This window comes from Terrapene carolina, unplaced genomic scaffold (genome assembly GCF_002925995.2).
Source record: "Terrapene carolina triunguis isolate 2854851 unplaced genomic scaffold, T_m_triunguis-2.0 Scaffold192, whole genome shotgun sequence".
Taxonomy (NCBI): Eukaryota; Metazoa; Chordata; order Testudines; family Emydidae; genus Terrapene; species Terrapene triunguis.
In genome coordinates, this window is record NW_020664543.1 from 26,375,646 (window position 1) to 26,398,140 (window position 22,495).

General features: G+C 45.1%; 1 protein-coding gene across 1 annotated transcript in view; it reads left to right on the forward strand.

The window, feature by feature from the left end:
• The window catches only part of GAS7 (growth arrest specific 7), an 89,791-nt gene that overhangs the window by 50,421 nt on the left and 16,875 nt on the right, over positions 1-22,495 (forward strand). Inside the window, exons 4-9 of the mRNA XM_026654445.2 lie at positions 5,667-5,756; positions 7,362-7,477; positions 10,038-10,112; positions 13,978-14,056; positions 15,330-15,458; positions 19,857-19,980. Coding sequence (XP_026510230.1) covers positions 5,667-5,756; positions 7,362-7,477; positions 10,038-10,112; positions 13,978-14,056; positions 15,330-15,458; positions 19,857-19,980 — 613 coding nt within the window. The remainder of the gene's footprint in view (positions 1-5,666; positions 5,757-7,361; positions 7,478-10,037; positions 10,113-13,977; positions 14,057-15,329; positions 15,459-19,856; positions 19,981-22,495) is intronic.

Consider the following 22,495-nt stretch of genomic DNA (forward strand, 5'->3'; position numbering starts at 1 on the left):
CTCGCGCCTTATCCTGCAGTATTTACACGGCTAATACAGGAGTCACCACATGGAACAATGTGATGCCACGCAAGCAGCCCTGCTAGAAGACATAGAGCGGAGCAATTCACAGTTGCTGGCGACAGTCATGCATCACCTTGACACGGTTGAACGCCGTTTCTGGGCCTGGGAAACAAGCGCTGACTGGTGGAACCACATTGTTATGCAGCTATGGGATGATGAGCAGTGGCTGCAGAACTTTTGAATGTGTAAGGCCACTTTCCAGGAACTGTGTGAAGAGCTTTCCCCAGCCCTGAAGCGCAACAATACTAAAATGAGAGCTGCTCTGACAGTTGAGAAGCGAGTGGGGATTGCTCTGTGGAAGCTTGCAGCGCCAGACTGCTACCAGTCAATGGGGCATCAATTTGGAGTGAGTAAATCTACCTTGGGATCTGTTATGATCCAAGTTTGCAAGGCCATCAACAGACTTCTGCTAAGAAGGGTAGTGACTCCGAGCAAGGTGCAGGACATACTGGATGGTTTTACCGTGATGAGGTTCCCTAACTGCAGTGGGGCAATAGATGGAATGCATATCCCTATCTTGGCACCAGACCACCTTGCCAAAGAGTACATAAACCGAAAGACATACTTCTCAATGGTGTTGCAAGCGCTGGTCGATCATAGGGGCCATTTCACCAACATCAACATGGGATGGTTGGGGAAAGGTGCATGACACGTGTATCGTTAGGAACACAGGTCTGTTCAGAAAGCTGCAAACAGGTACTTTCTTTCCAGACTGCAAAATAACCATTGGTGATGTTGCAATGCCAATTGTGATCCTGGGAGACCCAGCCTACCCCTTGCTCCCATGGCTCATGAAGCCGTACACAGGCAGCCTGGACAGCAGTAAGGACTGGTTCACCCATAGGCTGAGCAAGTGCAGAATGGTGGTGAAATGTGCTTTTGGACGTTTAAAAGGTTGCTGGTATTGTTTGCTTACTACGTTAGACCTCAGTGAAAGTAATATCCCCATTGTTATTGCTGCCTTCTGTGCTCCATAATATCTGTGAAACAAAGGGAGAAAAGTTTCCGCCGAGGTGGGGGGTTGAGGCAGATCATTTGACAGCCAATTTTGAGCAGCCAGACACCAGGGCAATAAGAACAGCATGTTGAGGAGCTCTCCCTCTCCATGAGGCTTTGAAAACCAGTTTCAGCAATGAGACAGAGTAATGTGACACTTATCTATGTTCCTTACCAAACTGTCCCCTCCATTGCATTTTCTCCCCTGGAAACTCCACCCCACCAACCACTGGTGTTGAATGAAAAAATAGCCTTTTCTCCTCAATCCGTTAAGTTATATTATGCACACATACACACAGAGACAGCAAAGAAAAGTAAGATAACCTGGGGCAAAAGTGCTGATAACACTGTGGTGGGAGAAACAAGGAAAGCTTGCTTACAGGTGCACTGCAATAACTATTAAAGGTCTGGGAATGGGCGCCTTCTGGTCCTTGTACTCTCCCCTGGTGTTAAGTGCAAGGAATACTGAATTCCCCCCTCCCCCGCCTCATAGGACGTTTGGGGGAGGAGGATGTAGAACTGGGTGATTATGGCAGCAGATTCAGCATAGGCTGCAGAGGGACTCTAGCATCCAGCTGCCTTTCTTGAACCTCAACCAGAGGCCTCAACATGTCTGATTGCTCCTTCATAATCCACAGCACCTCTTCCTGCGTGGCACGTCTTGTTCCCTGCATGCCCTCCTCTCCTCCCTGTCCATGTCCAGGTTCTCGGACAGTGCAATCCTCCATGCTCTGAGCTCTATCTTGTCACTCTGGAGGTGTGCATTAACTCATTGAACATGTCCTCCCGAGTCTTCTTTTTTGCGCCTTCTAATCCGGGAACGTCTCTGTCCCAGTATGCGTCGACAGACAAGTTTTCAGCTGCAAGGAATGCAAAGCACCAAGGTAGCATTGACAGTGCATAGATTGTTTCTGGTGCAAGGTTAATTTTTTTTAATTAAAAAAACCACCCCTCAATACGCTTCACTGCAAGCCACAATGTAATCACAACCGCTGGCTACTGCAAGAGTCGGTTTGCTGCTCCGGCCATGGTGAGTAAGAACACAAGACATGGGCAAGAGGTCTTGTGCTGCTGCTTTTGTGAAGACATCCTTGGATTCCCTTTCCCCTGGCAACCTGAGGAGAGGCACTGGTGTAAAGCCCCCCAAATAGTTTGTTTTTTACAAAAGTGGCATCTGGTTGGGGGGGGGGGGGGGGGGAGAAACAAACAGGAAGCTGCCCTCCCCCCCCACCTTTTTTTCAATGCTGCTTGCAGTACACAGTTATCTCTTCCAACCACAACCACGGCACGTTTGGGAAAGCATCGTTGTGTGAGCCAGATTTCACCAAATGGGGTGGATTACTTGTTGAACTGTTTGCGGTTTAAGGGCTAGCATTGAAAACTTCCCCCATTTCCCCTCGGTGACCCTATGCGCTATCACTCTCCTGAGAGTAACAGAGCAAATGCTGCAAGCGTCTGGGTAGAGACCTGGTCCTTTATGCTACAATGCTGTGTGCTGCAATGATGCCAGCAGAGGTAATACTGGAGTGGCGTGGGAAAGTGTCCTACCATGGTGGACGAAATAAGGCAGCCCTTCCCAGAAGCCTTCTGCAAAGGATTGTGGAGTACCTTCATGAAAGCTTCCTAGAGATCTCCATGGAGGATTCCTGGGCCATCCCCGTACACATAAACAGTCTTTTTTCGGAGAGCACCCTCTGTGTAGCTGGAGTGGCCACTGATACCTACTACACCTACTTTTTTGTTGAGATTTGAACATAAAAAATAATAGCATGTAACCCCTACAGTTTGATTGGCAATGTGTACTCACCAGACGTGCCTTCCCTGGCATCATGCTCCATCGCCAACTGGTCCTGGGAAGGGATGGGCTCCAGGGTTAAAAACAGTTCTTGGCTGTCAGGGAGAGGGAATCCTCCACTTGCCTGCCTCACATTCTCCTCCTCCTCCTCCTCTTCCTTGTCAGCAAAGTCCTCCTTGTTGTTGCTCGAGGTCGCCCAAGGCTCCTGGGAGGTATCCACAGAGCGTTTTGGGGTAGTGATGGGGTTGCCGCCGAGAATCGCATGCAGCTCCTCATAAAAGTGACATGTCTGTAGGGCAGAACCAGAGCAACTATTCGCCTCCCTTGTCTTCTGGTACACGTGCCGTAGCTCCTTTATTTTCACACGGCACTGCTCTTCTGTGTAGCCTTTTCCCCCATGCCCCGCACAACCTTGGCATAGATGTCAGTGTTTCTTCTGCTGGATCGGAACTGTGCCTGCATAGACTCTTCTCCCCACACAGCAATAAGATCCACCATCTCCTGTGTACTCCATTCTGGAGTGTGTTTGCGGCCTTGAGTCTCCATGATCAGCTGTGCTGGATGAATGGACTATAAGGTGGATAGAAAGCTGGCTAGATCGTCGGGCTCAATGTCTAATTGGCAGCCGGTATCAAGCAGAGTGCCCCAGGGATCGGTCTTATTCAACATCTTCATTAATGATCTGGATGATGGGATGGATTGCACTCTCAGCAAGTTTGTGGATGACACTAAGATGGGGGGAGAGGTAGATATGCTGGAGGGTAGGGATAGGGTCCAGAGTGACCTAGACAAATTTGAGGATTGGGCCAAAAGAAATCTGATGAGGTTCAAGAAGGACAAGTGCAGAGTCCTGCACTTAGGACAGAAGAATCCCATGCACTGCTATAAGCTGGGGACTGACTGCTAAGCGGCAGTTCTGCAGAAAAGGACTTGGGGATTACAATGGACGAGAAGCTGGATATGAGTCAACAGTGTGCCCTTGTTACCAAGAAGGCTAATGGCATATTGGGCTGCATTAGTAGGAGCATTGCCAGCAGATTGAGGGAAGTGATTATTCCCCTCTATTCAGCACTGGTGAGGCCACATCTGCAGTATTGCGTCCAGTTTTGGCGCCCCCACCACAGAAAGGATGTGGAAAAATTGGAGAGAGTCCAACGGAGGGCAACGAAAATGATTAGGAAGCAGGGGCACGTGATTTATGAGGAGAGGCTGAGGGAACTGGGCTTATTTAGTCTGCAGAAGAGAAGAGTGAAGGGGGATTTGATAGCAGCCTTCCACTACCTGAAGGGGGGTTCCAAAGAGGATGGAGCTCGGCTGTTCTCAGTGGTGACAGATGACAGAACAAGGAGCAATGGTCTCAAGTTGCAGTGGGAGAGGTCTAGGTTGGATATTAGGAAAAACTATTTCACTAGGAGGGTGGTGAAACACTGGAATGGGTTACCTAGGGAGGTGGTGGAATCTCCATGCTTAGAGGTTTTTAAGTCCCAGCTTGACAAAGCCCTGGCTGGGATGATTTAGTTGGTGTTGGTCCTGCTTTAAGCAGGGGGTTGGACTAGATGACCTCCTGAGGTCTCTTCCAACCCTAATCTCCCTAATCTTCTATGATTCTAGATTAGGTATTCCTGAATAACTCCATGTATGGACATTCTTATTCCGGAATAAGAGCGCTTTGTTCCTGTTACACTTAGGCTATGTCTTCACTACCCGCCGATCTGGCGGGTAGCAATCGGTTTATCGGGGATCGACTTACCGCGTCTCGTGAGGACGCGGTAAAATCGATCCCTGATCGCTCTGCCGTCGACTCCGGAAATCCACCTCGACAAGAGGCGGCAGCGGAGTCGGCGGCAGCGCGGCAGCGGTCGGCTTTCCCCCGTCCTCACCGCCAGGTAAGCCGACCTAAAATACGCAACTTCAGCTACGGTATTCACGTAGCTGAAGTTGCGTATCTTAGGTCGGAACCCCGCTGTAGTGTAGACCTAGCCTTAATCTGCTTTCAGAGTGGATTAAACTAAAGAGGAACAAAGTGCTCTTATTCCGGAATAAGAGTATTCACACATGGGGTTATTCCAGAATGGTTACTGCATTTTGCATTTACACCCCACCTCAATCGGAATTAATTTTCAAGTGTAGACAAGCCCTAAAAGAGCTGCTAGGTTATTGCTCTAACCCTTGGCCTTCCTTGCATTTTCTTAGTTGCTGTTAATTGCTGTGCAATAGCCGCTGTCTTGGAAACTGCTCTGCGTGGGCACCTACATGAAGCCTAGTTGACTTCAGAGTGGCCTATAGAGCATTTGGCAGGTCTGGGGCTTTCATCTGAATGCTCTTTGGGCACATGTAAATTATCCTGCGCAATAGGAATAACAAAAAATGTGATTCTGTCAAACACCAAAGTAACCACGTGTGGCTGAGATGATGTGCAATTTGTAAAACCCTCAGTGCTGCCTGTTTCTCGTGGTTCTGTTTATTCTTTAGATGTTTGCAGTTTTCTTTTCATCTGTGTTCCATTGTTTCATTAGAGATACAGGTTAAACGCACTGGATGGCAGTTGCCAGAATCTGGCTTCTTTCTTTTTTTGAAAATGGGTACCATATTTGCTTTCATCTAAGCTGTCACTACCTCTGAGTTTTTCCAAATATCATTGTCTATAATTCAGCAAATTCAACAGCTACTTCTCTGACAGTGAGATGCATGTCATCTAGACTTGCTGGTTTGGAGGCGCACAAATTTCACTCACTTGCTTCTTATTAATTCACTAGCATTTCATTGTTTTTTACCTGCCCTGTCTGACAGGCCTTTTGCTTGTTTTTTGCAGATAAACTGTGTGACTTTTCCCCACCCAGACACAATGCAAGAACAGCAGTTGCTGAAACCCACTGAATGGAGCTACTGTGATTATTTCTGGGTAAGTAGGCAGCCAGCCACATGCCACGCGCGGCAGCTTCTGAGTTTCAGGAAGAGCAGAACAAATTGCTAGGTTTGTGTTACGGAGCAAATCAGAATTCAGTGTGGCAAGGTGCTGAAAAAGACACACTGTAGCAAGGAGCAGCACCAACTCTGCTGCGTCACTTCTGCAGGGCCTTTAATAAAGCACAGGGCACGGTGTGGTGCTAGAGGTGCTCTACAGAACAAAGAGAAAACAAGGGAAAGTCTCAAGGGAGGGAACATCGCTCCTGCAGGGAGAGTGGAGTGTTTGTTAGCCTCAGCCCCAACCACCAGACCAGGCTGCACTGAGGAGAGAGGGAGCAGCTAAGGTCATAGAATCATAGAATATCAGGGTTGGAAGGGACCTCAGGAGGTCATCTAGTCCAACCCCCTGCTCAAAGCAGGACCAATCCCCAGACAGATTAATTTTACACCAGTTCCCTAAATGGCCCCCTCAAGGATTGAACTCACAACCCTGGGTTTAGCAGGCCAATGCTCAAACCACTGAGCTATCCCTCCCCCCAAAGGTGCTGATGTAACTCCGACAGACCCCGTTGTCAGCGGGCAGTATTGAACCTTGGACCTCTGGAGCTTAGTGCATGAGCCACTACTGCATGAGCTAAAAGCGATATGGCTGTTAGCCAAGGCTGTAGAGCAGACTCATTAATCTCTCTCTAAGTGGTCATTCAGCCCACGTCCTCTTTTCATGCTGATGACTCGCAGAGCTACCTCTCTGCTCTGGACCTGGCCAAAATGGAACTCCTGATCCACCACCACCACCAGCACAAGCCCTTCTATCTTCTCTGTCATGATGGACAGCACCACCACCTTCCCTGTCATTCAGACTAGCAACCTTGACGCTATCTTTGCCTGAGCCCTCTCTGTTGACCTATCCATCAGCCACGTCACTTGCCACTTCTTCCTGCACAGCTTCTCCAGGATCTGGCCTGTCATCACGGCCAAAACTCTTATCCAAGCCCTGATCATCTTGCTTTTTGATTACTGCAGTCTTTACTGTATATGTGAGTACAGCATGCAGCGCAGTGAGGCAAAAAGCACAGCAATTCTGAAAATATCCCCTATGCCCCAGAGACATGGAGGGTGGAGTTAGACATTAATCGAAAGTGTAGGGAAGAGGGAAAGAAAAAAGGTGAAAATGAAACAGAGAGAGAGGGGGCTCCAAACTGCTCCAAAGTCAATGGAATTATCCTAGGGATGAACTGGGCCAAGTAACGAAACAAACAATGATTGAAAGAATGAATGAATGGCATTATTATTAGCCCATGAAATGAGGTGGTCTTTTACATACTAAAGGGGCTATCACACTGGGTACATTCTATCAGGCACTGATGGAGTAGATGCTGAGCAGAGGGGAGGAAGTCATTTAATGGTCTTCCGAGGCACATTTCAAAGTGTTTTTAATGTTCTGATCAGCAGCTTAGATCCCAGGAGGAGCCTCCTGCGAAGAAAAGCAGCTGTTCCCACCCCTGGAATGCCATCTTTTGGCAGCATTGCTGTAGTTAGGATTCTAGGAGCCATGACATGTCTTGTGTTGTACACGTCCTCTCTGCCATTTCTCTTCTAGGCTGATAAGAAGGATCCGCAAGGGAACAACACAGTATCAGGGTTTGAAATTCTGCTCCAAAAGCAACTCAAGGGGAAACAAATGCAAAAAGAAATGGCAGAGTTTGTTCGAGAAAGGTAATTGGAAGCTTTCTGTTGAGTTTAATATTTCTTGTAATCACTTTATTTCCATGAATCGAGCACGTAGCCTGAACTCTGGAAGTTGTGCATATTTTATGAAACACACACAGACATTTAATTTCATCACTATCCATCCAAACTCTCCAATTTTTGCCAAAAAATGTTCTCCTTCAGTGCACCTGTTAGCTTTAGACTTCCCATGTCTCTTTAAGGTTTGTGAGTCACTTAACTTGGTGGAATGAGGATAATCAATGGGACACAGTAATACCAGGGTACGAAACATATAGGAATGGCAGAATAGGTCGTACTGGTGGGGGAGTGGCACTACATGTGAAAGAAAGCATAGAGTCAAATAAAGTGAAAATCTTGAATGAATCAAACTGTACCATATAATCTCTATGGATAGAAATTCCAGGCTTGAAATATGAGACAATTTAGGTGCTAAAGGAGCACTCAAGGAAGATAAGGCCATTGCAAGAAGCTAAATGAATTCTTTGAATCGGTCTTCACTTCAGAGAATGTGGGGGAGATTCCCACACTTGGGCCATTCTTTTTAGGTGAAACATCTGAGACACTGTCCCAGATTGAGGTGTCAATCAAGGGGATTTTGGAACAAATTGATAAATTACACAGTAATGAGTCATCGGTACCAGATGGTATTCACCCAAGAGTTGTGAAGGAACTCAAATGTGAGGTTGCAGAACTACTAACTGTGATATATAAACTATTGCTTAAATCAGCCTCTGTACCATATGTCTGGAGGATAGCTAATGGTAATATCAATTTTTTAAAAGGGCATCAGAGGCTATCCTGGCAATTATAGGTCAGTAAGCCTAACTTCAGTACCAGGCACATTGTTTGAAACAGAACTATGACACACAGATAAACAGGATATGTTGGCAAAGAATAAACATGGTTATTGCAAAGGGAAATCATGCTTCACCAATCTATTCAAATTCTTTGAGGGGGTCAACAAGTACATGGACAATGGTGCTCCAGTTGATATAGTGTACTTGGATTTTTAGAAAACCTTTGACAAAGGCTCTTAAGCAAAGTAAGTAGTCATGGGATAAGAGGGAAGGTCCTCTCATGGATCAGTAACTGGTTAAAAGTTAGGAATCAACAGGTAGAAATAAATGGTCAGTTTTCACAATGGAGAGAGGTAAATAGCAGGGTCCACTAAGGACCTGTAATGGGATGAATGCTTTTGAACATATTTATAAATGATCTGGAAAAGGGGGTGATCAGCTAGGTGGCAAAATTGACAGACGATACAAAATTACTCAAGAAATGTAAGTCTAAGCTGAATGTGAAGAGATACAAAGGGCTCTTATTGAACTGGGTGACTGGGCCACAAAATGACAGATGAAATTAAACGCTGGTAAGTGCAAAGTAATGCACATTGGGAAAAAACATGTTATCACTCAAGAAAGAATTGGAGTCATTGTGGATACTTCTCTGAAAACATCCACTTAATGTGCAACTGTAGTCAAAAAATCTAACAGAATGTTAGGAACCATTTGAAAAGTGATAGATAATAAAACAGAAGATTTCATAATGCTCCCATGCTCTGGGTGTCCCTAAACCTCTGACTGACAGAAGCTGGGACTGGACAACAGGGATTGGGATCACTCAATAATTGCCCTGTTCTGTTCATTTCCTGTGAAGCATCTGGCATTGGCCACTGTCAGAAGAGAGGCTACTGGGCTAGATGAACCATTGGTCTGACCCAGTATGGAGATTCTTATGTTCTTCTAATACCACTATATAAATCCATAGTACCCCACACCTTGAATACGACATGTAGTTCTGGTTGCCCTACCTCAAAAAAGATATATTAGAATTGGAAACGGTATGGTGAAAGGCAACAAAAATTATTAGGGGTATGGAAAAACATCCATATGAGGAGAGATTAAAAAGACTGGGACTGTTCATTTTAGACTAAGGGGGGGTATGTTAGAGGTCTATAAAATCATGAATGATATGGAGAATATGAATAGAGAAGTGTTATTTAGCCCTTCCCTAATAAAAGAACCTTATTAAATTAATAGGCAGCAGGTTTGAAACAAAGTACTTCTTTACACAATACACAGTCAACCTTTGGAACTCTGTGCCAGGGGATGTTGTTAAGGCCAAAAGTATAATTGGGTTCAGAAAAGAATTATATAAGTTCATGGAGCATAGATCCATCCATGGCTATTAGCCAGGATGGTCAGGGATGCAATCCCATGCTCTGGGTGTCCCTAGACCTCCAACTGTGAGAAGATGGGACTGGACAACAGGGGATGGATCACTCAGAATTGCCTCAGACGCATTTGGCACTGTCCACTGTCAGAACATAGGATACTGGGCTAGCTGAATCATTGGTTTGCCTCAGTCTGACCATTCTTATGGGTCAACAATATCTTTTATCAGTGAGTTCCACAGGTTGATTATAATAGGAGATAAAAAGAAACACTCATGAGTAAGGCCCCACTGGAAAATCTGATGATTTACTTCGCCGTGTGGTGGTTTTGTCCATATTTAATATATTTTCACTGCTGTCTGTTTTCTGTAGGATAAAGATTGAGGAAGAATATGCCAAGAACTTGTCCAAACTGTCTCAGAACTCACTGGCTGCTCAAGAAGAAGGGTAAGGAGCCTTTGCACAAAAGGCATTTCCCCTAACTTAGGCACATGCTCTTTTCTTGAGGCCCTCCATAGAGCAATGGGTGATTCAGCCTATTATCCTGGCTCTGTTAGTAGGGGGTAGAACCTTCTGGAGCAGTAGTCCATTGATTGACAGGGCCAGTATGTTTTTAAGAGCAGCTGTGCAAAATATTAAAAATTTTAATCATTTATGTTTAATATTATAGCTGTTCTAAACTACAGCAATTCTTGGGGTTCAGCACATGGCAGCACTGCATTGCTGGAATCACAGAGGGATCTGTGCATTAAATGAAGTTGCTGATTGCTGTCCCTCAGGGGACCCAGTAGCATCAGGAGAGAGGGAGATGCAACAGCATCTTCTAATCCTGGGTTCTTTCCTCCCGTGGAGCAAAAGGAGAGACCCTCTCTCCTTTGCGCTGTGTCTGCCCTGGGGAGGAGGTAGGAGGCCCAGAAGTGATATGCCAAAGAAGGCAGGGGAGGGCTCATGTACACTGCTTTAGTTTCCCTGCACTAGCACGTTTCTGTGCCATTGACAGAAGTCACTGATGTGGAGGCCCCGTCACTAGATGTGTTCAAGAGAAGACTAGGAGAATCTTTTGGGGGCTAGAGTACAGGGGTGCTAGGAGTTGGTTTCACGATTAATGGTCTCTAATTATAAATCCTTATAATATAATTCATTTAATGAACAAAAACAATTTAAAAGGGTTTAAAGTTCGGCTGTCGATTAATCGCAGTTAACTCATGCAATTAACTAAAAAAAATTAATCGCAATTAAAAAAATTAATCGCGATTAATTGTAGTTTTAATTGCACTGTTAAAAATAGACTACCAATTGAAATTTATTAAATATTTTTGGATGTTTTTCTACATTTTCAAATATATTGATTTCAATTATAACACCCTATACAAAGTAGACAGTGCTCACTTTACATTATTATTTTTTATTACAAATATTTGCACTGTAAAAATGGCAAACAAAAGAAATAGTATTTTTCAATTCACCTCATACAAGTACTGTAGTGCAATCTCTTTATCATGAAAGTGCAACTTACAAATGTAGATTTTTTGTTATATAACTGCACTCAAAAACAAAACAATGTAAAACTTTAGAGCCTACTTCTTGTTCAGCCAATCGCTAAGACAAACAAGTTTGTTTACTTTTACGGGCGATAATGCTGCCCGTTTCTTATTTACAATGTCACCTGAAAGTGAGAACAGCCATTTTCATGGCACTTTTGTAGCTGGTATTGCAAAGTATTTACGTGCCAGATATGCTAAACATTCGTATGCCCCTTCATGCTTCGGCCAACATTCCAGAGGACATGCTTCCATGCTGATGATGCTCGTTAAAAAACTAACACGTTAATTAAATTTGTGACTGAATTCCTTGGGGGGAGAATTGTATGTCTCCTACTCTGTTTTACCTGCATTCTGCCATATATTTCACGTTATAGCAGTCTCGGATGATGACCCAGCACATGTTCATTTTAAGAACACTTTCACTGCAGATTTGACAAAACGCAAAGAAGGTACAAATGTGAGATTTCTAAAGATAGCAACAGCACTTGATCCAAGGTTTAAGAATCTGAAGTGCCTTCCAAAACCTGAGAGGGACGAGGTGTGGAGCATGCTTTCAGAAGTCTTAAAAGAGCAAGTCAGATGCGGAAACTACAGAACCCAAACCACCAAAAATTAAAATCAACCTTCTGCAGGTGGCATCTGACTCAGCTGATGAGAATGAACATGTGTCAGTCCGCACTGCTTTGGATCGTTATCGAGCAAAACTCATTATCAGGATGGACGCAGGTCCCCTGGAATGGTGGTTGAAGCATGAAGGGACATATGAATCTTTAGCGCATCTGGCACATAAATATTTTGCAACCTCGGCTACAACAGCACCATGAGAACGCCTGTTCTTACTTTCAGGTGATAGGCACATGATTGCGGGCAGCATTATCTCCTGCAAATGTAAACAAAATTGTTTGTCTGCGCGATTGGCTGAATAAGAAGTAGGACTGAGTGGACTTGTAGACTCTAAAGTTTTACATTGTTTTATTTTTGAATGCAGTTATTTTTTTGTACATAATTCTATATATGTAAGTTCAACTTTCATGATAAAGAGATTACACTACAGTACTTGTATTAGGTGAATTGAAAAATACTGTTACAGTACTTTTCTTTTTTACAATGGAAATATTTGTAATAAAAAATAAATATAAAGTGAGCACTGTACACTTTGTACTCTGTGATGTAAGTGAAATCAATATATTTGAAAATGTAGAAAATATCCAAAACTGTTTAAATAAATGGTATTCTGTTATTGTTTAACAGTGCGATAAATCGTGTGATTAATCACGATTATTCTTTTAAATTGTGTGATTAATCGTGATTAATTTTTTTAATCGCTTGACAGCCCTAGTTTAAAGTTAGGTAAGCGTGACAGCCCTCCAGGCAAACACTTCAAACAAAAGAAAGCCAAGTTATGGGACATCTCTTATCTGTGTCCTAACATGACCCAGCACCTTTCTACTGGCAGTGAGAGATCCCACAGCTTCACAGAGAGCTTCCTCCTTCTTCCAGTGAAAGAAACACCTTTACCCACCACACATTAATCCCCTTCACTGTATAACACCACACCTTGATTACAAGCTGAGCAGCAGCTGCTCCAATTCAGCACTGCCATCTGTGTGCAGACTCAGTGTGTGGTGTGTGTTTCTGGGGGAAGTCTAAGGTTCTGTGCAGGTGGGGTTGGATTCTAGGTAGATGAACACATCAATGTGGAGAGCATTGATGTGTTCATCTACCTAGCTGCACACAGAGTTCAAACGGCTGCAACAAACTGGATGTTCTTCAGTGAACAGAGCTTGCCACCTCCAGCATGAAGTCCATGTCTCACTTATGGATGCAAAAATGTCTTTGTACTGAGAGAATTCAGGATCTATCAAACTTGTGTACCGCCTGTATTGCTATGCGGGTCAGAAATCTGGACCTTCCTACAGGCAGACTTGGAGCAGCTAGAGGCATTCCATAAAGGAAACATTTTTAGTTTATTTTTACTCATCATCTGAAAACTAGATTTACTTGAAATCCTCTAGAAATTCAGCCTTCACTCACAGATTAGGTGTTGTAAATTTGGGGAGGGTACACTTATCTTCATACAGAAACAAAAACAAATCCATAGATTGAATTCCTGCTTACAATGAAAGATGAAATTCAGTGTTAATTTGAAAATATTAATCTGATCCTACCATTATTTGGCTTTTTGCCTTCTGGGCACTCTGCTACTGTTGCTGTCTTGACTGCCTGTAATTGGAGGTCCCTTTCCATAGCCTCTTTTATTTCCATCATTTTCACTGTGGAAAGTGGGACACTGTGTGCACTTCAGTGATTTGCCTGGAGATGTAACAATGTTTTCAGCGGCAGGTGTCTTTAAGACAGAACTGAGGGCTATGAAGCAGACACGCAGCTAAACCACTTTTGTACACAGGGTTTCAGAGGTCTGCAGGCGCCGGGATTCTAAACATTGTGGATGATAGAAGGTTTTAATGACTGTACATTTTCCATTAGCTAATGTGAGGGAATTCTATTGGGAGGGGGCTGTCCAGGTCTTTGTGTCTGAGATGTGAGAGGTGTGAACTGGTACTACTGTCTTAATGCTGGAGGGGACAACAGTCTGATTGATTAAGCTGTAGTAGTTGAATGGTGCATACATGTATATTGAGTATGATACAATGCAGGGGCTGATACACTGCACAAATGAAAGGTTGCCTCATGAATTCCAGTGGGGGCCATGCATGGGTACAAGGCACGGATCAGGGCACTGACCAGTGATGCATTGTGTTTTTCAGCACCTTAGGCGAGGCCTGGGCCCAGCTGAAGAAAAGTCTGGCAGATGAGGCAGAGGTTCATCTCAAATTTTCCTCTAAGGTAATCTGCAAGCTCCTCTGTTCACACAGAGCATTCTCCAGGAGTTTGGTAGTGGTCTAGCCTTTGGGGGATATTAATAAGGAAAATATGAACATACACAGGTGGTCCAAACGGCAAACATCTGAGAGCACTAAGGAAATCTGTCAAATCTGTGTGTTTTCCTATGCTCTCTGCAAACACTGTTCTAACCCGTTAGACCCCACTCTGCTGCCAGAGCTGGGAACAGAACCTAAGAGTCAGATGGGGGAGTATTATTATTATTATCACCCTGTCCTACAGAGAGGGACACTGACACCAAAAGGCAAAGGGGACCGATAGCCTCGGCTGTAGCAGCAGGATTCAAACTCACAGGCCAATGTGTGGCCAGCTCATGTGCAGGGGTTATGTGGGGGGGACCAAGACACCTCCTTCCTCTTGCACACCTGATGAGAGGGCTGGAAAACACTGCAGGCCATTTGCTCAGTGGAGCACAGAGCCACCTCTGTCCAAGTATGTTGAGCAGCATGATTTCCCAATGCAAAGGGAAAGAGGCAGAGCCATAGCCCCACTCCCTCCTTTCCTCCCTCCCTCCCTCCCACTCACTGTCGTCCAAGGCCACCTGCAGTGAGGGATGCACTGACAGTCTGTGTGGTCCCCAGCTCACTGGAGAACTCAGGGTGTGACTGTGATGCCTGCGCTGCACCTGGGAGAGGCAGCTTCCTGCCACCTTCGAGCTGGGGCGGGGACAGTCTTGTGGTTAAGGCACAGGAGGTTTGGGTTTAATTCCTGGTCCTGCCACTGGCTCCCTGGATCACCTGGGGTAAGTCACTCACTCTCTCTGGGCCTCAGTTCCCATCAGAAAATGGGGATAACAGCACTATCCCCCCCAGGGCGTGGGCTGGGGAAATTCGTTACCTGGGTACGAGGCACTGTGACGGTGGCTGTTACAAGTATCTCTATTGGAGATTAAAGGTTTCAGGCTTTCCAATGAGAGAGGATAGCAAGAGCCTAAGAATTTGTGACCTTTGAGAAATTCCTCCTATGCTCCCTTAACTGATGGGTTGGGGTGGAGGCAGCTTTGCTCCAGGCTTTCTTTGGGAAGGGAAAGATCCTTAGCCCATTCTGCCATCATGCTGCTAAAATTACATCTCTGGCTAAGTATGAGCACCACATTCTCGTCCATTGTGACCAAGCCTTCCAGGAGAAACAGCTAACTTCATCCAGTCTTGTTATGCTCCCGATCAGCGCTTGGCTGTTTGCACTTCCCGGTGCCCCTTTCTATTGTCATTCCCAGCTCCAGAGTGAGGTGGAGAAACCACTGCTCAACTTCAGAGAGAACTTTAAGAAAGACATGAAGAAATATGACCATCACATCGCGGATTTACGGAAGCAGCTGGCTAGTCGCTACACAGCAGTAGAAAAGGTAAGCGCAGAGAATGAAGCAGAGTGAGCTCTGGTGGGATAATCTCGTCTGGGTCACAAGAAAAAACAACTCATGGAATGCTTCTCTTCAGCTTCTAACTACACAGGAGAGAACTCTGCCAGAGGCTGTGTGTGGTCTCCTGTGCTAAACTCCTAAAGTCTTGTTCTGTTCTGGTGATTAATAGGAAACCAGGGAGGCAGTGTCATGTCTGGAGATATTTTTGTTACATTACATTGTGTCTCTAACCCAACCCTTCTCACTCTCTAAGTTAATATATTGCTATGGCATTAGGTGAAAATATCCATCCTGATGCATGCTCCATGGTCACATTAGCCAGACAGGGCCTGGCAGGGATGTCAATCTAACTTGGGTCACCTAAGGTCACCAGCAAAGCATCTGCCTGTTGTACACACACCTTCAGCAGACAGCTGAGGTCATGCTCCACCCCTTCTCCTGACTGACTCTCTGACTGGAGAAAGGGCAGGAAAAGCCAGGTGCCAGCACTGTTTGTGTCCTGTATGAAGCCGAAACACAATACTGCTGAATTATCCAGGTGTTAGTTGTTAAGTCCCTGCTGAGCATTCTCACAGGAACCAAACTATATGCTGGAGTGCACATCACATGGCCTTCCCAGACAGCCAGGGACACAGCACATGGAAAACTGTCAGTCTGCACTGCTTACATGTAAAGCACTTTCCCCAGCTGTGCTAAGTTCTTTAGACTCATGTCTGAAGCAAGCATGATCCAACCATTTATCCAGAAGGATAATTAAATCAGTGGATCAGAAAACAAATACAGACCCCCTGGGTGGCATCTGCTCAGCATGACACAGACAAAGGAGATAGCCCTCTGCCAGGCTCCATTACCATCAGCTTCAATGCCCTCTTATGGCCTGGCCAGCTAAGCCCAACACCAAATAGTCCTCTCTCAAAATCTTTCAAAGCTGCAAAATTAACCCACCAGTAATTGCCTGTGAAGTTGATGTAGAGAGCCATTATTCCAGAGCTGGGATGTCGGTGTTTAACTCAGCACATACACAAATAGCAGCCTCCAAATTAGGTCAAAATCTCCAATATGTTACAGGGGGCAAAAGAGTGTTGGCCTGATTTTTAACTAAACAGGCAACAGCTTGTGCAAAACACGTCTAACTTGTGTGTTTAGGTAACCTCAGCAACTGTGCATACAGACAGGGTAAATGTATTCACAGGTGGGTAACATGATAATGTGTGCCTACAGTTTCCTCACCTGCATGTACAGTGGCAGTAATTATACTCTCAAATTAGGTCTGTTAACATGATGGAGCAATTTACATCAAGGTGATTGATTTAAATCATTATTTAAATCACTTGATTTTTTAAATAAATTATTAATTTAAATCAGATTAAGGCTTTGGAAAAACTAATTTAAAATTTTGTTACTGCAACTTCAGATTAAAATGTTTTAAAAAAAAGAAAAGAAAACAGAAAAAATCCCTGAAATTCTATAACAATCAGAAAACTAAAGAAAAGTTCAAGACATCCACATTCACAATTGAAGACTATGAAATAAGAAGACAGTAAAGAACAAGCACCATGCAAATAACAAAATCTGATCAACACATTAAAAATAAGGATTTGAATTTAAAAATCAGTTTTTAATCATGATTTTTAACCACCCTGGTCTTAAATGCTTAAACCCTAAGAGCCCTTTGCTAGAGCAGGTGAACTGAGCTCTTTTTTGCTTGCTGTCCAAGATATACTTTTTCTTCCCTGGCTGTCTAGCTTTATATTTTATCTCTGCTACACAGAAACAGGCTGATATAAAGCACTGTGTAGATTAAACTCATTCTGAATTGCACTGTGAAAGCCTTTTTGTATATGAATTCATTTGGCACATTGAAGGAGCCCAATTCTCCAACAATTTTTTTTTCCAATGGACAATATTGCAAGGGCTGAGTGTCTGGCTTGCTCTGTTGGTGATTGGAGATGATTCATATTTTTGGACTATCTGCACTGCTTTCATCATTGTAGTGTCAGTGCCTCACAATCATTCATGAATTTTATCCTCACAACACTGCTGTGGTGCAGGGAAATGCTATCCCTGCTTTTACAGAGGGGAACTGAGGCACAGAATAGATTGAGGAACTTGCCTAAGGTCACCCAGGAAGCCTGTGGCTGAGTCAGAAATTGAAAGCAGATCCCCTGCATCTCTGTGCAGTACCATAGCCACCGGACCTCCCTTCCTGTAATTACTCTCACTCATTGCAAGAGGCGAGGGCATGGACAAGAAGCTGTGGCACACACCCCAAGCCTTGTACTTACATGTCATAGGAATGTAGGCATTGCCAGGCTGCATCAGACCTGAGGACCATCTAGTCCAGGATCCTGTCTCTAATAGTGGCCAGCACCTGCCACTGCAGAGGAAAGTGCCAGAACCCTGCAGTAGCAGATGTGGGGCAATGACTCCCCATGAAAGTCTCCTCTTAGGCCCTCATACTCAGAGCCTGGTAGCAGGAGGGTTTGTATTCCTTTCAACGTTCTCTCCTTTTAGTATTTACTATGATAACTCTGGATATTTTTGTAATATAAAAAATGTCCAATCCCCCTTTAAATCTTGGTAAGTTTTGGGCCTCAGTGACATCCAGTGGCAGTGAGTTCCATAGGCTGATTACACATTGTGTGAAAAAGTATTTTCTTTTATCAGTTTTGAATTTTCCACCTTTTAATTTCACCTGTTCTTGTGCCCCAAGACAGAAAGATTAGACCCATGGCTTCTCCCTCTCTCCTGCAGTGCCCCATCTCCCTTCAAGCCCAGACCTGACCCAGATCGCCAGTTTCTCTGCAGGGTCTCCCTTCATCACAGGGAAACCCCTTGCACTCTGGGCCACCAGATTTCAGTTTACCAGTGTGTCTGCACTATGTGGGGAGGGCAGCAGCCCTTCCTCTGATGACACGAGTGCACATCTGTCAAATTGGGGGTGGCAGTGTCCCCCCATTAGCAGCTGCTGGAGATGGGGACCCCAACCAGCCACCCCAGAAGGTAACAGGAACAAAATGGAGAGGGCTTTGTGTCCCTAACATAAGACCGGTGGGTAATGGGGCAGCAATTAGGACTATCAAATGAATCTGGTGTTTAATATCGCTAACCCTTATAACATGAGTCCTCGCTACATCGGACTAAAGCTGAGCAATAATCAGTTCATCAGTTTGTTGGTCAAACCAAAAACCCAACCCCAGTTCATTTCAGATCAACCCAAAATGAAAATGCTTTGGTTTTCTCAGTGAAACAAACATTTTGGGTCATATGAATGTATCGCTTAGATTTCGGGTATTTTAAACCACTTTTTCTATTAAAAGCAAATGAAATTTGGAGATGCCATTCACAAAGCCACTAAAGGAAGAGGTACCCCCCACTCCAGATCCTATAGCCTGGTGGTGAGGGCTCTTGCTTTTAAAGTGCAAGACTTAAGGTCATAGTCTTGCTCTACATCAGGCACGAGGGACTAGAACTTGGGTTTCTAGGGTTATAGCCAAGGGCCACATCCACTGAGCTATCAGATATTCTGGGGCTGGGGTGGGCTCTCGCAGTCTCTCCTGCTAAAGCTGTAGCACTTTGTTTAATATTAAATATGTATTGAGCCAGAGAAAGAGCAGAAGAGTGAATCTGTAAGCCCAGTGATCTGGGGGGCATGTGGGTTCCAGTCCCTGCTGCAATGAATAGTTGATTAGTTATACAGAATGGAACAGCTTCAAGAGGAAATTGAGAGACCCACCCCCCGCGGACCCAAGCGTCCAGTGCTTAGAGTACTCACCTACAATATGGGAAACCCACTTATTGTACTCACTACTAGCTCCAGCTGATTTAAAACTACATTTTTGGCAAATAAATGATTCATCCAGAAAATTTCACCTAGCTCTAATGGGTCATTGACTATAGGGTAACACCCGGGTTCTTGTAAGTTGTCATTTCTTCTCATGAAATTGCCTGGCCAGGTCCCCAGTGTCTGTGGCTTGTTAAGCAGACCACAGAGCCATCAAGAGCAGCCCTAACAAGGGCTCTGTGCCACTTGGTGCATGATCACCTGTGCAGCTTGTATTGTCATTGCCATAGAGGGTTTTCAATCTAAGTCAGGAGGGACAATTCCCTCAGCTTTTCACTTGGCTTCTTGGTTAGCAAATGAGAGGTTTCTGTCCTCAAACCTAATCACTGCTGAGACAGGCTGGCTGAAGCTGATGAGAACCGGGCTTTAAAGGACACATTGGGTGACATAAAATGTCCCCAACATGCATATCACTACAGAGTACCTACTTTCTGTACAGGGATGATTTCATTTGGGAGGAGACGGACTCTATAGACATCGTGAGGCAGCTGGAAGTTCTTCTCCTGTAAGGCATGTCTGGTGTGCTTTGTTTATTCAAGGCCCGGAAAGCCCTGACAGAGAGGCAGAAGGATCTGGAAATGAAAACCCAGCAGTTGGAGATAAAGCTCACCAACAAGACAGAAGAGGAGATCAAGAAAGCGAGGCGGAAGTCCACTCAGGCTGGTGAGTGGGTGAGGCTTGAGGTTCATATCTGGTCAACTGAATTAGGGAAGCCAGTATGTTGCAGTAGATGAGGTGGGGTGCAAAGGGGGCCAGAATGAGAGATGAGGCTGTCGGGATGGGAAGAAAAAGATGTTCCTGGCGAGGTGATGAGCAAGCAGCAGCAGAATTTGCATGTATGGGGGAAGGAAAAGGGAGGAGGAAAAAGTAACCACCAGATTGTGGGTCTGAGTGGTGTGGAGGATGAGGATATTGTCAACAATGATAGAGAAGGGTGGGAACCGGAGAAGATTTGGGAAGGAAGAGAAGGAGCTTGATTTTGGCCATGGTAAGCTTAACGGATGACAAGACATCCAAGAGGCGATATCGGCGAGACAGGCCAAGCTAGGAAATTGGATGGAAGGAGAAACGTCAATGGTGGAAAGAGATTTGAGAGTCAGCAGCGTAGAGCTGTTACCTGAACCCCGTGAGCTGATGAGAGACAGGGAGTCAAGTGAGACTAGCAGGGAGCAAAGGGTACAGCATTGGGATACCCCACTGACAGGGCGGAGGAGGACCCACCAGAAGGGAAATAGAAGAAACTGTCAGGCAGGCAGGTGGGAAACCAGGAGAGGATATTATTTTGAAAAGCTGGGAGGAAAAGATCTCGGCAAGGAGAGGATGGCTGACAGAGTGAAAAGCAGCAGAGGTGGGCGAAAATGGAGTAAAGGCTCTTAGGTTTGGCCAGAAAGAGGTATGTATGTATGTGTGTGTATATATATATATATATATGGAGATATACCTATCTCATAAAACTGGAAGGGACCCTGAAAGGTCATTGAGTCCAGCCCCCTGCCTTCACTAGGCAGGACCAAGTACTGATTTTTGCCACAGGTCCCTAAGTGGCCCCCTCAAGGATTGAACTCACAACCCAGAGTTTAGCAGGCCAATGCTCAAACCACTGAGCTATCCCTCCTCCGAGGTCACTGGGGCCCTCAGTGAGAGTGGTGTGGGTAGAAAGAAGAGGGCCCAACATGTCTTAGATTGGATTTACAAATCTATTGAAAGACAATTTGGCCTATGATTTCTATCCCACTCCTTCCAGTTAGTCAGCAAAACCCCTAGTTAAAGTTAGCCAATACTTTCTACTATAAGACCCTTATAACTTCACCAAACTTTAACTGTTCAGGGTAAAATTCTCCATGCCTGGTGTCTGCCTTACTCTAAAGTTTTTTGGAAAGTTCCAACAAAACTGGTCCAGCTATTTACAAGAACAGGATGTGGGGAAAATGCATTGTTTTGCCAATGGTAAATATTGCCTACTACCCGAGAAGCTCTAACGCCTGTGTGCTTTGGTCCCAATCTCATTGATGACCCATCTGCAGGTCAATGTGCATGAGGCTTGTGGGTTGCTGGCAGGCTGTTGGGGTCAGAGCTCTGGACCTAAGTTGCGCAGGCACAAGACACCCAGGGTTACAAGGCTGACAGTGACCGAACTACCTCCTCCAGCCAGATTTTGAATGGGGCCCAATCTGGCAGTCAGTCTCTGAACATGCCTACCAGATTAGGCCCCACAGGTATCTTCCCGCAGGTATCATCACCCATTTCATGGATTGCAGTAGAACTTAGGCAAGAGATAGGCAGAAGTGCACATACCCCAGTGCAGAAATTTAGGCAGCTAGGGAACTGTTACAGCGAAAAGTTAGGTGCCAAGTGAATTTAACACCTGCAGGGTTCAGTGGCAGCCAAGTAGGGGTTTTGTGGACTCAATGGTGCCTAACACTACGACTTAGGCACCTAAATCTGAGGTTTAGGCACCTAAGTACCTTTGAGTATCTGGGCCTTATTCTTCATAGCTTTCACAATTACTGGCCTTTACAAAACTATGAATATGTTGGTTGATTCTGTCCACTAGGTGGCAGGAGAGAGCCTTGGGATGATCCATTTGAGACAACACATGATCTGAGAACATCATCAAAACAATGTTGTTTTTTTTATATAATAGTTTATTTTTGCCTGTCTGTAAATCAAACAGATCCTCTGGCTCCTGTTGGAGTTGATAAGGAGCACAGAGGCAGCAGCAGAAGCTGTCCACAGACAGTCTTGCAAGGGATGTGGCTGCATCTTCCAAAACTTCCATAAATCGCTGACTTTTGTGCCCAAAATAGCTGTCAGTGGTGCAGGTATCACATGCTCCACTCTCTGCAGATTGGCCATATGTTCTGAGTGAAACACTGGGACATTGCTACAGTGTATAACTGGGAACTGTTTAGCTAGAGGAATTGTGTGGGAATAGGGGCCCCCCTTGCACCCTTTCAACTTGTCAGAGTGACAAACTGGGGAACTGTACAGAAAAGGACAGGGTGGAGACCAGCTGTATTCATCCCTCTGTGACCTCTCATTGCTCTATCCTCATCCCAGCCTAGACCTACCCACTCTCCTCAAATCTAGATCTTCCCTGTTCCCTGCCCACATCCCCCGCCTGCCAGTCCACCCCCCCCCCCATTTACAAGTGCAGACATGCCAGCTCTCCCGAATT